Source organism: Anguilla anguilla, chromosome 10 (assembly GCF_013347855.1).
Source record: "Anguilla anguilla isolate fAngAng1 chromosome 10, fAngAng1.pri, whole genome shotgun sequence".
Lineage (NCBI taxonomy): Eukaryota > Metazoa > Chordata > Actinopteri > Anguilliformes > Anguillidae > Anguilla > Anguilla anguilla.
In genome coordinates, this window is record NC_049210.1 from 41,718,850 (window position 1) to 41,734,747 (window position 15,898).

At 44.8% G+C, this 15,898-nt stretch overlaps 1 protein-coding gene across 1 annotated transcript; it reads left to right on the forward strand.

Annotated features, from left to right (window-relative positions):
* The first annotated feature begins 1,004 nt into the window (after positions 1 to 1,004).
* Positions 1,005 to 14,549, forward strand: si:dkey-250l23.4 (E3 ubiquitin-protein ligase RNF180). The gene is made up of 5 exons (XM_035379957.1): positions 1,005 to 1,014; positions 1,366 to 2,527; positions 10,704 to 10,935; positions 12,907 to 13,032; positions 13,969 to 14,549. The coding sequence occupies exons 2-5, from the start codon at positions 1,784 to 1,786 to the stop codon at positions 14,169 to 14,171; spliced, it is 1,305 nt and encodes a 434-aa protein (XP_035235848.1). The 5' UTR covers positions 1,005 to 1,014; positions 1,366 to 1,783; the 3' UTR covers positions 14,172 to 14,549.
* Positions 14,550 to 15,898: the final 1,349 nt, after the last annotated feature.

Genomic DNA, 15,898 nt, shown 5'->3' on the forward strand with positions numbered 1-15,898 from the left:
TAATAAAATATTTACTCGGCAATGTTATTTTGGCGATGTATGTGCATGTTGGGGACGGGGGGTAAGCAACAATTATAATTCACCCGTCAACGCTGGCTCATGGCACACGTCGTCTGATTTCTGTTACCCATCCACTCCCTCATTCATCTCCATATAATCTGTACTCATCGGCTGACTGCGGGGATTGCTTAGTGACAACAGTGCACGGTTCCAAATCAACCATGTAACCAGCAATCATCCGCGTGCATAAATCTCCAGACATGAACCTACCAGCACTGGAGAACTGTGCGTCTCAGCATCGACCACAGGCACAGGAGTGCAAAACCGCTTCGGGTTTAGATCTGCAGCGCGAATGTGCTAAAATGTGAACATACTGTGTACCACGTTGCCGAACGTGCAACCGAAACAGGACCACTCTCCTTCCTCCCGTGTGCGAATGCCACCGTCTGGTTATAAGGGTTTTAAGTGGGGTTGTAGTTCAACCTTTGTTATAAGTAAATAAATATAATTTTAAAATGTGCATTTTTTGGGGGACAATACACCGACTGACAAAATTACTGTCACCATTAAGTTGCATTCAAACAAGATTGGGAAGGCAATTAAGCGAGCTGACGGAAGGAGGTATATGACGTTTTCATTAAAATAATATGAAATTTTTTAAAAATAATTTAATAACTGGCCGTTTTTTTTTTTTTTACTGGATTTTCATCCTACATATTTACCGACGTGTCACCTTTGATTTTGTGCTGTGTTCGTTTTCTTCCGTTTTAAATGTGAATGGAGTCACAAATTAGCCATTTTCTGGCCAACAAGAGGCAGATCATACATTCCTGAAATGTAATATAGGGCGAGGTAATGCTTTCTACACAGGGCGGGCATCTGTTTGATTTGCTGCCTTTTCATCGCGTTTAGGCTAGCCAACCCATTCACTGGCAATCTGGTGAAGGTGTCGGCTCAAAAGTCTTGTCAAGTTTTCTCGAATGAGAGCTACGTCGACGAATAACGGGCCATAAGGTATATAAAATGAGCAAAGCTATTTATCCAACAAATTTGTTACTTCAGCAAAGGATTAAAAAATAATATGTTAAATAATTTAAATGAGCTATTTTTGTTGTCGTTGTCTGAATTGCGTTTGGTTGCATTTTAATAACAATTTAATAGGCTAACAGATTTTCATACCATGTTTTTCGAAAACACTGATGATGTTTAGTGTTTTTTTTAATATATAGAAACATTCTTGTTCTCGAAAGCAATAAACACATTTATTGGTTGCATAAATAATATATTAACCACCCTAGTTAAAAAATCTGAATGTATGGTGCATTTCTTTTTCCCTTTTTCTGCTGTGTTTGCATTCCACTGCAGTCCACGTGCCGTGTTGATTATCCTGCTTTCGGAGTAAAAACTAAAGCGCTGACTTCGTCGGTTGGAAAAAGTTGCTCTGGTTATTTCGCCTTATTTTTTTTGACAATGAATGCATTGTGGCCGCTTTGGTTTCTATAGGCCCGCTGGACAATTAGGAAGCTGAGCTGCCAGTATTGTGGGGCTCGCGCAGGGGGGGTTGGGCTTTCACTTTGTCAGCACTGCATTGCAAAAAAAATGTACCGGACTGGCCGCGACCGTTCACCTCCGCACGAGCCGTGTCGCAGCCATGAGTCGCAAGCGCTCCCACTGCACTGCACGTCTGGCGGCAAGAACGGGTCTTTCGTCTCCGTAGCTGCGGCTTAGCGCGTCCGCGGAGCAGCTCCACCCCGCTCCCCACCAGGACTGTCGCGTTGCGGAAATGGCTGCTGGAGGGTCCTGCTCCCCCAGTAACGGAACTTGCTTCCACCGGGGATACAGTGCTGTTGCTGCTGACACAGGTGACGAACTCGCACGGATGGCGGACGCCCTCTGTCTAGAAGCGGCAACGCAGCGCGCGGACATCCAAGCCTCCAGTGAGGAAGCCCGTTCATCCATGCCACAGCGGCCTTCTGGGGCAACGGCCTCCAGCACGGGGGCGCACAGGAAGGCCCGTAGCCTGGACTACAAGAATGGGGACAGGGGGGACGGGGGGCCACATCAGGGCCTCTCCGGGAGTTTGTCGGTCCTCCCCCAATCTTACACCCCCGAGAGGGCAGCAGTGCCTGGGATTCGCCCGTGCACTGACTGCCAGAGGGCCGGCTTTGCCCCCAGGCGGGGCTCAGGGGTGAACCTTCCCCCGCCGCCCCTCCCAGGCTCTGGGGCGAGCCCCCCAAGGGCGTTGTTGCCGGGGGAACGGGGCGTCGGCTCGGCCCCCGCCCTGAGGAGGCGGGTCCTGTCGCACAGCAGCACGGAGCAGGGAGAGGAAGAGGAGGAGGGGGAGGAGGAGGAGGAAGAGCAGGAGGAGGAGGCCCTGCTGGTCGGCCCGCCCCTGGCCGCGCCCTCGCTGACCCCCGCAGTGGAGAGGAGGCTGAGTAAGAGGGAGAGGAGCCGGCTGAAGCTCCTGAGGAGGAAGCAGAGGAGGAGGGACCGCTGGATTCAGAGCCAGCTGCAGGAGCACAGACAGGTGAGAATAACACACAGGTGATAACAACACACAGGTGAGAGTAGCACACAGGTGAGAGTAGCACACAGGTGATAACGACACACAGGTGAGAATAACGCACAAGTGACTGTAACAAACAGGTGAGAATAACACACAGGTGAGAGTAACACACAGGTGAGAATAACACACAGGTGAGAGTAGCACACAGGTGATAACGACACACAGGTGAGAATAACGCACAAGTGACTGTAACAAACAGGTGAGAGTAACACACAGGTGAGAGTAGCACACAGGTGATAACAACACACAGGTGAGAATAACGCACAAGTGACTGTAACAAACAGGTGAGAGTAACACACAGGTGAGAACAATACACAGGTTGCAGTAACGGACAGGTGAGTGTAATAAAAAGGTGACAGTAACAGACAGGTGAGTGTAACACACAGGTGAGTGTAACAGACAGGCAAGTGTAACACACAGGTGAGAACACCACACAGGTGACAGTAACAGACAGGTAAGAATAACACACAGGTGAGTGTAATGGACAGGTGAGAGCAATGTACAGGTAAGTGTAACCGACAGGTGAGAGTAATAGACAGGTAAGTAACAGATACGTGAGAGACAGGTGACAGTAAAATATAGGTGAGAATGACAGACAGTTGAGAATGGCACAGGTGAGAGTAAAAGAGTATGAATGAAGCACAGGTGCAAATGACTCACAGTCGTGATTAAAAGACAGGTGAGAGTTATATGTAGTTGTAAACACCAAACAATTGTGAGTGCCAGGCACGTGAGAGTGTTGACACTGGTGAGAGAGCAATAGCAGTTAACAGAATGTTTGTTTGTTTGTTTTTTTAAAATAATTTTAAAAAATTAAAAAGGGACTTTTCCTTGCACTGTTCTAAGTGTGATGTTCTATTTCACGTCATGGCTTATACCCATATGTATGACAGGCTAGCTCCACTATCCTTAACCAAATGTAAAAACCAAACAGACATTAAACATTTACTTAGCATCTCTCCCTAGTACATGAAAAGGAGACGGGCCGGACTTTGGGTGCCATAAGTTAGAGATATTTTAATTATGCCAGTCTAACTACTTCTCCACAACCACGGGCATTGTGGGATATGAATCATACTTAGAAGCTCCTCTGTTTTTGGGAGTAGCAGTGCTCTGGTTATTCCAAAGTGAAAATTGGTATGATATTAACATGTAATCAAAATTAACTGTTACTTTTTTTTTTCAGAATAAAGCACAATGCATTTTAACATTCCCCTCAGAACATAAGAGCACCAGCAGAACTAGTTGATGAACATTAGACCTTTCAGCATCAATGAAAAAGGCTTATGCTGTACAACAAAAAAATAAAATCAATTTTAGCATTTGATTTATACTAATATCACCCGTGTCAGTACTTTAGTATAGTTATGTTTTCATGTGACACAACGCTTCGTAATGGCCGTTTATCAGAGGGAATTGAATTACTAAAAAAAAAACAAAAAAACTGCAAGGTTTTTTTAGCAGCCACCAGATTTTCCAATAATTGCATGCCCGGCCCATTGCCTGTGATTGTTAATTGTTTGAGTACGGCGTAGGCCTTCTTCGCTGACGCTGAAAGGTCTAATTTTCAGAAACTGGTGCTGATGACGCCCTGATGTTCTGCGGAGAGGCATTATGGTACATTGTGCTTTATTCGGGAAAACAAAAAGGTTCATTTTGATTATGGGTTCCATTACAATTCCATTAAAGGGCGTTGGGTTCGTTCACTAAAAGCATTTAAATTCAGGGACTTTTATCGATAGTGGGATGCCCGAGCCGTTAGCTGTAATGCATCTGTGCCGAGGCTCATTTTTCAAATACCGAATAGGCGGCACCATTTTCTTTTCCGGAAAATTTAAAATTTTTAATATCAAGCTCCAATGAGCTGTGTTTGTGAACTGCGGCGGGGCGTGCCCCGTGCGCGTGACGGAGTATGATTGGCGCGTAAGTGAGAAGCGAGCGTTAGAATTCTGAACTCCCGGTCGGGTGTAAAATTGAGGAAGTTGTCTCTGAAAAGCCAGATTGCATCTGAGGCTCTGCCTGGATGGTGTTCCTACTGTCGCACAACTCACCGAAACTCCCTCAGAACTGACAGAAATGCAGTCTATAGACAGAGTTAGTCAATAGGCATTCCATCTGTGCCCCAGAGAGGGTAAGTAAATGTGGCAGGAGGAGAGGAGAGAGTTGTAAAACTATGGATGCGAAGATAAAACAGACCTGGTGATCAATGATGAATGAGGTGCGGCAATAAAGTGTAAAGCAGGATTACTTCATTCCAAAGTGAACCCCCCACCCCAAAGATAGTAGCATTTTCTCTGACATTCACATATTCAATTGGTTATTAATTCATGTGAAAAAGTAAAATTTTGGTCTCAGAGGGTGATGTCCATGTTATCCATGTTACACTGTTGCAAACGTATGATGGGGGACTGTTTAATTTTCTCCAATCCATCTCCTACAAAAATCGATGGATGTGCCTTTTAAGATGAAGGTGCTACTATAGCGCAGTTTAACTGTGATCCCAAAAAAAAAGAACTTTAGCTGGCTTTTGTTCCATTGACGCAGTGTTCCGCTGTGAGACGTGGGGGACGAAGTTCAAGATCTCACTGCACGCGCTCCATAGCCTCGAGTGCTGGGTGGCATCTCCCAGCTGCTCTGTGGAACATGACAGTTGAATGTGACGGTCGATGTCTTGCAGTGTTCCGCAGAAGTTCGTGACAGCGGGTTGTTTTTATAGACCCTGGGCTTGTCAGTGACAGACAGTTTGCACTTCGGGGATTTGTTCTACAGTTGGCGCAGGAAACGGGGGGCAAAGGGGCTAAAGCTAAATGGTGTAGTGAGCCTCTGAAGACTGTCACATTTTAGTCCACCGGTCTGAATTTTCTTATATTCATAGCATTATATATATTCAGTTTCCCCAAAGAAATGCAAATTAACGTTTTCAATTCTGCGTCGAGCGAAAGGCCATAATACGCTACGTGATTTGACATTTGGTAGGAACGGTTGTGCGTGTGTATGTGTGTGTGCGCGCGCGCGCTGGGGCGCAGGTCTATAGACGGATTTGACCGGAGAAGAGTTGCTTAATGTGATTTTAATGTGTCATCAATCTTAATTTTATTTCGCGAATAACTATGGGCTTTGACGTTGACCTGTAATGCTTGCGTGTTTACATGGCAGTCCCCTGTAATTAGTTTTTTTAGACTGCCCATTCTCGCCAGCTGAGGGCGCTCGATGCCCTTTCATGTTGGCTAAATTCTAACTGCAGAAATCGTATCAGAAGTGCGCCGAGACAAATTATTCTCAGGCATGAGTGTTTTGGCGCAATATAGCCTATTTATGTGAACATGTCTGTGTAACGCCAGGATATAATTCAATAGTGCATTATGTAGGCAACTGTAGATTTAGAACAAAAACTTAAAACGTCTGTTTTAAAAATTTAATGTTAATATGCATTTCTATTTCTGTAATGATATTCAGCAGTCTGTAAAGCATGAAAATCCTCGGTGAGGATGCATTGGTAATCATGGCTCGAGGAAGCAAAACGGACGTTTGTATTCTTGACATTTGTATGTTTGTGGTGTTCCAGCCTGGTTGTGTGATGACGTAATCCTTTATAATTAAAAATAAACGTGTTGGCTGCGACAGAGCGTGTCAGCTTTAAATCACTGCAGTTTCAACAAAAGCGTAATTTGAATATTGAGTAGTTTTTTAATAGCTATTTTTACCTCTCGGACCGAACGTGTCCGCTTGTGCTGCCGTAAGAAACACGAGATTCGCCTCTCCTGTTAATTGTTTGCAGGTTGATAACTGTCAAGTAGCAGGTTGTAAGCCCGCAGCGTGGATTTGCCCGTTTGTACTTGCCTTTGCAGTTTTGTGCGGGGGGAGCGACTGAATAGGCTGCGCAGAGAGGGCCGAAGAGAGAGCACTTGGACTTCAGAAACAATAGAGATGATCAGCGCGAGGGGACAAGCACGGTCCCATAGTAACAGCGCGCGTTCTGAGTCACAACCGGCCCGCAGAAACACTGCGACGCATCGCCATCTTTTCAGCCAAGAAAGACTTCACCACCGGCGGTGTCATGATAAAATACACAGCAGTGGACACAATACAGTCTACACACTACCCGCACGTGGTCGCGAAAGAATAGGCCTTTTATGGTGGCGGTTCCCCATTTCTCGTTTATGAAAGGCAATAATAGACGTTAAACAAAGAAGACGTGCACCATGAATGCATGAGTGCAGTGTCTAAGTATTCGGACAGTGACACAATTGGACGGCACTTCACTTTGCAACAGGGAAATGACCCCAAACAACTAAGGAGTTTTTCCAGGGCCAAAAAGTTGAATGTTCTTGACTGGACAATTCGTTCAACCATACTGAATCCAACTGAACATAAATTTCACTTGCTGAAGACAAGACTGAAGGCAAAACACCCTAGAAACAAACAAAACTTTTGCTCCCTAGAAATGACTTTTTATCCCTAAAATGGGGGTACTATGTATAAAAGGGTTATAATTACTTAATTGATCAACCAATATAAATACCCAAAATAAATTCAAGCTGACAGTCTGCATTTTGGTCTCATATTCATAGTTTTTTTTTTTTTTTCTCGAATCCAATATGCTGGAGTACAGACCCAAAACAACAAAAAATTGTGTCACTGTCCAAATACTTACACACTGCACTGTACGCACACATTAAACAACCTTTAATGGTTCCCCAGAATGTTACCAATGCTTTTAATGAGAGGATGGCCAAATGACTGAGCAATGACAAGCCACATCACGGGCTGATCGTTCATTCTGCTGACTACTTGTAAATTTTTTTTTGCGGCAGTGCTGCAGGTTTTCTTCGCCTTAGAAAGTACCGGGAAAAAAAGTGCACAGTGTGCAAACGTGTTGGAATGAGGGCTGGGCTCACCGCGGAGCCCTCCCCGTCCATTACCGACGCCCGCTGTGGGAAGCCCGTCTCGGTGCGCCACGTGGAAACAATCCAGAGACCGCTGTGCTGTTATTGCACACGCGCCGCTCTTCTGGGAGTTACAAGTGCGTGACAACCACAAAATGACACACGCAAAGATTCCCCCCTGTGCACAGTCGAGCCAAAGCTTGCTAGTGCTGCGTGTGTGTGTGTGTGTGTGTGAGAGAGAGAGAGAGAGAGAGAGAGGTGACCCCAGAGTGACACATAGAAAGACAGACGCCAAGTTCCTTGCAGCATGCAAACATAAACTATAATGTTTTTTTGATGAGAAAAGGCCATTAAGATCACAATGGATTGCCACTACCCTATGTCTAAAATAACAATAAATGGCTGAATAAATAATAATGTTACATTATTCAAGCCTGCACAGAAGTGTGTCACTTCTTTTGGGGAAAGGGGTGTTATTTATTTTATCCTTTTTTAAGTTTAAGAAACTTCAGGTATGTTTTTGTTACTCTCAAGTTGAAAGTTTATGCTATATTTGCATTACAGGAGAACTTGCTAAAACATGAAAATGCACGGATGATGAGAATATATCTCATTCCAGGGGGTTCTAAAACTGGGAGAGAGAGTGCAAACGTGTTCTAAGGGCAGAATCATAGTTATATAGCGGGGTGACAGAAAGCAATGTTCACTGCAGTGTAGTGTACACCTTGATGAGTAACAGATTCAGGGGGAAACTGCTGAATGCACAGTCAAGACGGTCTGGCCTGGTCCTCAGAGATAATGTATGCACATAGTGCAGCTTTCACAGTTACGCTAACAGAACTTATGTGAGTTCAGTCGGGGTGAAATGCAATCTGTCAAAACTGCTTTAACTGTGAACATGTCACACTTGTTATTATTATTAGATCGTTTACTAGTATCTTATATGAAAGATGATGTTACAAAAATATTGAGAGAACATTGGTAGTACATGGGATGCAACAGGAAAGGGCAGGTTTGGTGCTGTTATTGTGTGTTTTGTTCAGATGTGTTCATATTATTTTCTGTTTTAATTAAGTGTTGTGTTTTTTTTATTATGTGGTTTAATTATATGTGCTGTGTGTTATTAATTGGGCGTGCCTTGTGTTGTTGTTACTGGCTTGTTGGTTATATCTTGTGGTATGCTATTTTGTCTGAATGCTTTGTGTTATTGTGTTTGTGGGCTGGTGGCTGTGTTGTGTATTATTGTGTGTTTGTGGTCAGGTGGGTGGGTTGTGTATTATTGTGTGTTTGTGGGCTGGTGGCTGTGTTGTGTTTTCTTGTGTGTTTGTGGGCTGGTGGCTGCGCTGTGTATTATTGTGTGCTTGTGGTCAGGTGGGTGAGTTGTGCGTCAGGTGGGAGTGATTTTGCTTTGTTTGGCAGAGTTCACGTAGGTGTTGTTTTGCTGTTAGGTAACAGTGCGGGCGATAATTAGATGTTTGTTTGGTGTTAATGCGACTCTCGGAAGCCGCTTGCAGGTTCCCCAGAGCTCCCCCTTGGTGCCGGAGACGTAATTACACCTGAGGCTTCGCAGGCCACGCCCACTGCACCTCCTCAGCCTGTCAGGTGCAGTATGGGATATGAGCCCCAGGGGATGCTGGGGAGTGTAGTCCGCAGGAGGACAGGGAGGCAGTCTACTCTGGCAGCTGATTGTTTCCTGTAATAAAGTTGAGGCCTGTGTGGATCCCAACCATCGTGCCATTAAAATGTACTTCTCAATTAAAAATAAATTCAAAATACAGTTTTTAAAATTAGCTTTGGTATGCTGTATGTAATACTGGAAATGTCTGTAGATAGCAGAGATTTACAGTAATTCAGTGCATGTCTGTAAAGCTAATCAGTAACATAATGTGTTGTAATTTGTAATTTTATTAATTTATTTTTTGTGTGACCAAATCATCAGTCATGCCACATATGGCAGCTAAAAGGGAAATCAATATAATCCAATCGATTTGATTGATCATTTCATAAAGGGCCTCTTCGTACTGAAATGGCAATTTAGACAAATGAAGAGAAAAGTCACATGTAATGATTAAAAAGATACAAATGAGAAAAATAAACTGACAGATGCCATAAAACCCCATTTTAGGCCCTCTGTAAAAACAAAATGGCAAACTGTGACTTCAAAAGAACAATTATAGGCCGGCCCGTTTCAGCTTAATTTACAACTTCCAAAAATACAGCTGCTGCCGGATACCTACTGAAGCTAATTAGCGAGAGTCGGAGGTTTGATGTAAAAAAAAAAAAAGAAAAGAAAAAGACGGACCGAAGAAGCAGTGAAGCAGCTCAGCTGTGATAGGCCGGTCCCTGGCAGCGCACAGGTGCTGCTTTTTTGGCGAAGATGAAGGGCGGCGTGGTGGAAGGGCTTTGTTTTCTTCGGGGATTTGACCGCGTTCGCGCGTTGGGCCTCTGTGCGGCGGCTATTTCCAGCCCCGGCTCTCCCGGTGTGCCGCGGCGGTCCTACGTGCCTAATTCATGTCGGGTCGCATCTGAAATATTTTTGCAGGATTTCTTTCTTTTTTTTTCTTTTTTTTTTTTTTTTCCCCTCTCGCCGGCCCGAAAGAAATCACGTTTGCCTGAAAAACGTGGTTTTAGACCGACCGCCGTTCCGAAAGAAATTTCAGAAATTATATTTTCAGAACAAGCTTTGTTTTCAAGATGGCACGATGTAAGGATCAGGTCTGTGTTTTTTCAAACTGATGAACAAATCAGCCATGGACATAGATCTCCCACCTTTGGGAAAACATGAAGTGCCCCCCCCCCCCCCCCCCTATATTATCATGTTGTACGGGTATACTGGGTGTGGCTCGGCTAGTTCACTGGTGATGCGCAGTGGGGTGCGGTAAAGCGAAGGCCTTGTAGCAGGTTACCGTGACAACTCTCTCTGGCGATGCAACCCCCAAAAAAAAAAAGTTAATAATGACGTTGCCTTTTGCTATGGGGCGATTTCGCCTGTAGCTGACTGGTAATCTTAGGGTGAGTGAGAGGCTCAAGTTCAAATCCCACCTTTGACTTTAACAAGTCTTTAACTCGTTATATAAGGTGATACTGATAGTGTCCCTCCCTCAGAAAATCCTAAAGAATATTTCGTCTTTGAAATGAGATGTATGTTCCTTGGAATCAACCGATTACCTGAGTCGGCCATTATAAATTTGGTGGCAGTGAACAGGAATAAATGACTTTATTTTTCCCGCATGTGCGTGCGTCTGTCTCAGAGCTCGACGGGGAACGCGACGAGCAGCAGCGAGGACGAGGACCCGCCCGCGGGCGACCGGGACGGCCTGATCTGCGCCGTGTGCCTGGACGTCTACTTCAGCCCCTACATGTGCCACCCCTGCGGCCATGTCTTCTGCGAGCCCTGCCTGCGCACGCTGGCCAAGAACAGCCCCGCCAGCACCCCCTGCCCCCTCTGCCGCACCCTCATCACCCACGTCTTCTTCCAGAAAGGTGCGGGTTCCGCCCAGCCACTGGTGCGGCCGCCTGTGTGTTACTGCTGCTGGAAAAGTGTAAATACAATGCTGTGGGTTACAGAGGAAAAAGAATTAGCTAAGAATTCTGGAGGTTGTCAAGGTGACACCCCCCACCCCTTCCACCCCTCTTCCCCCACCCATCTAAAGGATAGGTTCAGCCACCTGGTGGAGTAACATGATGTTGGTTTTATCCACTTGTCATGGCCTCCTCAGTCATCAGAACTGAACCCGTTCCGGCAGTGTGTTCTAGAATATTCCGGAATATTCCGGCAGTTTTTTTTCCCCAGATCCGTCGACTTAAGAGTGAGTTCATTGGGCTTCTCCTGGAATGGCGGGGAGGTATCCCTCCTGCAGAATTCCAGGCTCTGTGCTGTCGTGCACACGGACTGTGCTGGTCGCATGGGGCCCAACACCACGTTGAGTGACTTTACACTGGTGGCTTTCCGTTCACCTCCTGTATCATGGCTGTGATCTCAAAATCAGGGGCTGTGTGGCTAAAAATGCTCATTTTCCCTGAAGTGCGGGCCAAGAGGGACTGAAGCATTCCAGTCCTCCCAAGATTTTTCCAGGCTTCAACACGGATGCCTTGTAGGTCATCGTAAAAACGAGAATATTGTGCCTCGTAGACCTACTTTCTCCAATATTTATAGACGCGCAGTCTCAGTGGAAAGCTTTAAAATAGAGACGCGCGTGAAATAATGGCATTTCATTTCATGCCAATTGGAGACACTGTCCTTGTGTTTTTCCCCCCTAGTTTCCTTACATGAGAACTCTAATTTTAAACAGTAATTCCAGGCAGTTGGGTCAGTCTTGTGTTCCGCAGAAGACTGAATAAGTTTTGCAGATGTATCTGTTTGTATTTAAGATTTGCATTTTGGTTCTTCGTTAGCAAACATAACTTGGGAATGCTGTTAGCCTAAGTCTAGCGGTATTGCGCTAGCTAATCTGGTGAATGAAGTCATGTTCATCCTACATTGTAAGTCACTCTGGATGAGAGACTCTTCTAAATTAACATAATGCACTGTAATTGCCTGTACATGCAGTAACTGCAAGAGCACGCCTTGTGTGGGCCCTGTCAGCGGAGCTGCAGGATGTAGGCCAACCCAGATACTCAGGTCCTGTGTCAGGCTGCAGACAGTTTAGGTGTTTTAGTTGAAAAATATTGACACAGTTCCTTGCCTTGGTCCCTAAGTGGGAGGAGCCTGTTGCCGGGACGGCAAGTTTAATGGGCTCTTCAAACACAACTTCATACCCCACGAAGAGCTCTTGAGAATGATTGGACTCTTGAGCTTCGGCTCTGATTGTCATCCGCAAGGTCAACTGGAGGTGTTTATGAAACATCCGACAGGGGGCGGAGCAACAGACGGCGGGGTACTGAGGCGGGACTGGTTATGTAAGGAGATATAAACATGCTGTATGTTTCACCGAAGGTTTCTTTCCTCTCTGGGCTAATTTCTCAGTTTAATGCATTGACTGATTGTGGTGAGTGGCAATTTTTAGAGAATAGTTTAAAGATCTGCGTTTCATTTCCATTTAAAAGCACAGGCTTCAGCATTGTATAATATGCAGTATGTACCAGCAGAGGATGGATGATGATGATGATGGTGGTAGTGATGATGATGGTGGTGATCATGCTGTTGAAGATGATCATGACGATGGTCGCGATTTTGGTGACTGTGTTGATGGTCATTGTTTTGGCAATAATAGTGTTGAGCATAATGTTTATGATGATGTTGGTGATGAAGATGGTAATGGCAATGTATATGGTGGCTAAGATCATGTTGGTGATGAAAATGGTAATGATGACGATGATGATGATGACGGTGATGATTTTAATGATGATAATGATGGGCTTAGACATGGTGGGGCACCTCTTTTCTCCTCTCTTGTGTGGGTGGTACTCATGTCGAATTCTGACTCTCTCCTCTTCTGTACCCCTTTGCTCCAGAGCTCAATCACACCGCCCGGACCTTCTTCCCCAAAGAGTACCTGTCCAGGAAGCAGAACTTCCAGAGGGCCAGCTGCTCAAAATGGCCGCTTCCCAGCTGTAAAAAACTCTTCCGTATATTTGGGGGTGAGTATTCCTTTTACCCACGCTAACTATTTAAAAAAGTCATACAAACACAATAATAAGACACATGTATTACTCTCCCAATGTCAGGATGACGTTCATGTATAATGTTTGGATTGCAAAAAGAATGCGATTAAAAAAATATATTGCCATTGTTATTTTCTTTGCTGAACCCCTTTCAATTAGGATGTGTGCATAGCTTGACTGCACAAAAGAAGTCATACCTAATTAACAGACAGCTTCTCACAATATATAATGGGTGCCTTAAAATAAAGTGTGACCTTGTTTTGCATATTATGTACCGGGAGACGAGGTGCCAAAGAGAATCAGGAAGCATGAAAAATGGAACAAACGTGCCTCAGTCTTTGTGCTGTCTTTTAAATGTGCCCGTTGATCCAGAGCTGATCCTTAGCGGGTAGATTGATTACTGTCCTAAACGAAAACACAGATTTTTGTATGTTTGTTTTGTCTTTTATTGAGCTGGCAAAGATGCACCCAGAGCAAAATGTGATCCCATTTCTTTTGTTTTCAGTTAATAATTTGATTTGATTACAAATACCTTTTATTTGCCTCATTCAAATAGCAAAAGGAAAACAGTTTGTCTGAAATGTGTATATAGCATATAGTGCGCCCAGTGTGGTATCAGGTTATGGAATCTTTGTGGTACTGTAAAGAAATTAGGGAATTTGTGTTTAAAAATATATTTCTTTAAAGATGTAAAAAAAATTGTAAACCAATTGATGAATTGATGAGTAGATTAAAAACATCCACAGCAGAAGCTGTATTTGAACTAAGGGGCCTGGAAAGCCAGGCTTCTCTTTGCAGTGGGTGAAGACAGCAGACAAAGCATTGTATCCAAACTGTGAGTTTATTGGTGTCCTCTAACCCTCTAACTCTCCTCCCCCACCCCCTCACCCCCCCACCCCCCCCCCAAAAAAGGGTTCCGGCGGCAGGCCAGCCCCATCACGCGCCGGCAGTTCCCGCACGGAGGGTACCGCCTGGACGCCCTGGACTTTGAGGACGCCTCTCGCGGCTGGAGGTTCGACATGGACATGGTGATCATCTACATCTACTCCGTCAACTGGGTCATCGGCTTCATCGTCTTCTGTTTCCTCTGCTACTTCTTCTTCCCTTCCTTCTGAGTCCTGGCCGCTGAGCCTCAAAACAGGCCTTTATAACCACTTTATAACACCTTTATAAATGCTCAATTAAGCCAATGGTCTAGTCAACTTTGTGTGGGATCTGGCAACTCGTGCTTCCTTCCAACCCAGAGTTACTAATGTTTATTATTGTACCTAGCATCAACTATTTTCAAAAGTGTATTTTTAAAGAATTGTGTATAATGCAGTTACTAACCCTTTACTCATTAATTCATTTATAAAAACGCTTCTTAATCGTGCAGACTCAAAGCCCCCATGTGGAATGATGGGGAAACTTCTGGCTGATGTTTTTTCTTTTTCAGCAAAACATGGAGAAAAAAAGAGTGTTTTCATTTTTTTTTAGCAAGATTGTCAGTGATAACCTACAGAGGGAGGGAGTCCGTCCCTCCCCTTTACGGGGGGTGGGGGGGGGGGGGGCTGAGCTCGCAACCTTTGCAGACTCTGACTTGTGTTCAAATAAGGCCGGTCCGAAACACCCCTGTGGGGTTTAGGCTGATGAGAGGCCGGCCTCAGAACCCTGCGGGTGCTGACCAGGCCGAAACGCTCCAGGACCGTCCTCCCGCCGGGAGACGAACTCCTGTTATCAGTCCTGAGCAGACACCGTCGCTAACGCTCTCCGCTAGCAACCGGCCGGGGGGCTTCCTTGATGACTTGTCGTCAAACTCCGATGGCCCTTTAAGTGCACGGTTAGCGAAACTGACACCCTTAGGTGGAGGATGATTCTGTGCAAGTGTCGGGGGGGGGGGGGGGGGGACTGGCCTCGAGTTTCTGAGATGACCCTCACATTTGTATTGAATAAACTCAAAATCTGCACACGAAGAGCCTATGTTAGCCGTCAGCATGATACACTGAGTAATTCGTCCTGCTTTCCTGGAAAAAAACGGGGGTGTATTAAAAAAACACATAGCTGTGTTGTGTGGAATTTGGGGTTATTTGATTGGTTCTGCTGTGTGACCTGTTCATTAGCTCCAGGGTATATCCCCCAGGGCCTCGTTGGTCTTAATCCCAAACACAACTTTTACCCTCTTTAGCTTGTTTCTTTACTTTTTTTGTATTGTATAAATCAAAATTCAGCCCTTCCTGTGATGTGCTTTTCAATTTATATCAGTCAATCGATTTACAGTGTACTGTACACTTCAAAAACAAATAAAAACCAATTTTTTAAAATTTCATATACAAAAGTGCCATTCTGCTCTGTGAAATATTCCGTATTAGTGTGTGTGTGTGACCCTGTGTATGATCCTGCAACACAATTTCCAGCAAATTTGCAGACTTGAAGAAAATAAAATTGAATTAGAAATGAATTCTTCAGACTGAGAGCACTAGGTCAAAGTCTCTTGTTGGTAGAGTGGCTGTGTTGTAAAAACATAAATAAAAAAGTAAGAAGAAAAAAAGACTATGTGTCTGTGTGTGAAAGAGATAAAGACAAGGAGAGAGGGATATAAGTCTTATTTTGCCTTTTCAAAAAAAAAAAAAGAAGCATATTTCTGGTGACTCAGGGGCCCTACCGGTTTCTGTGGCAGAGGACAGAGTATACCTGCCACATATGCCAGCCCGGATCAGTGTCCAGTTAACAGCCCAATCAAACCTAATTAATTAGCATCTCAATCAAGCCTGATTAATTAAAAGCTCAATCAAGTCTAATTAATTAGCAGCTCGTCTGGATGGGAACGGCGTAGCCCCTGTCGGAAGAGGACTTCCTGCGATCA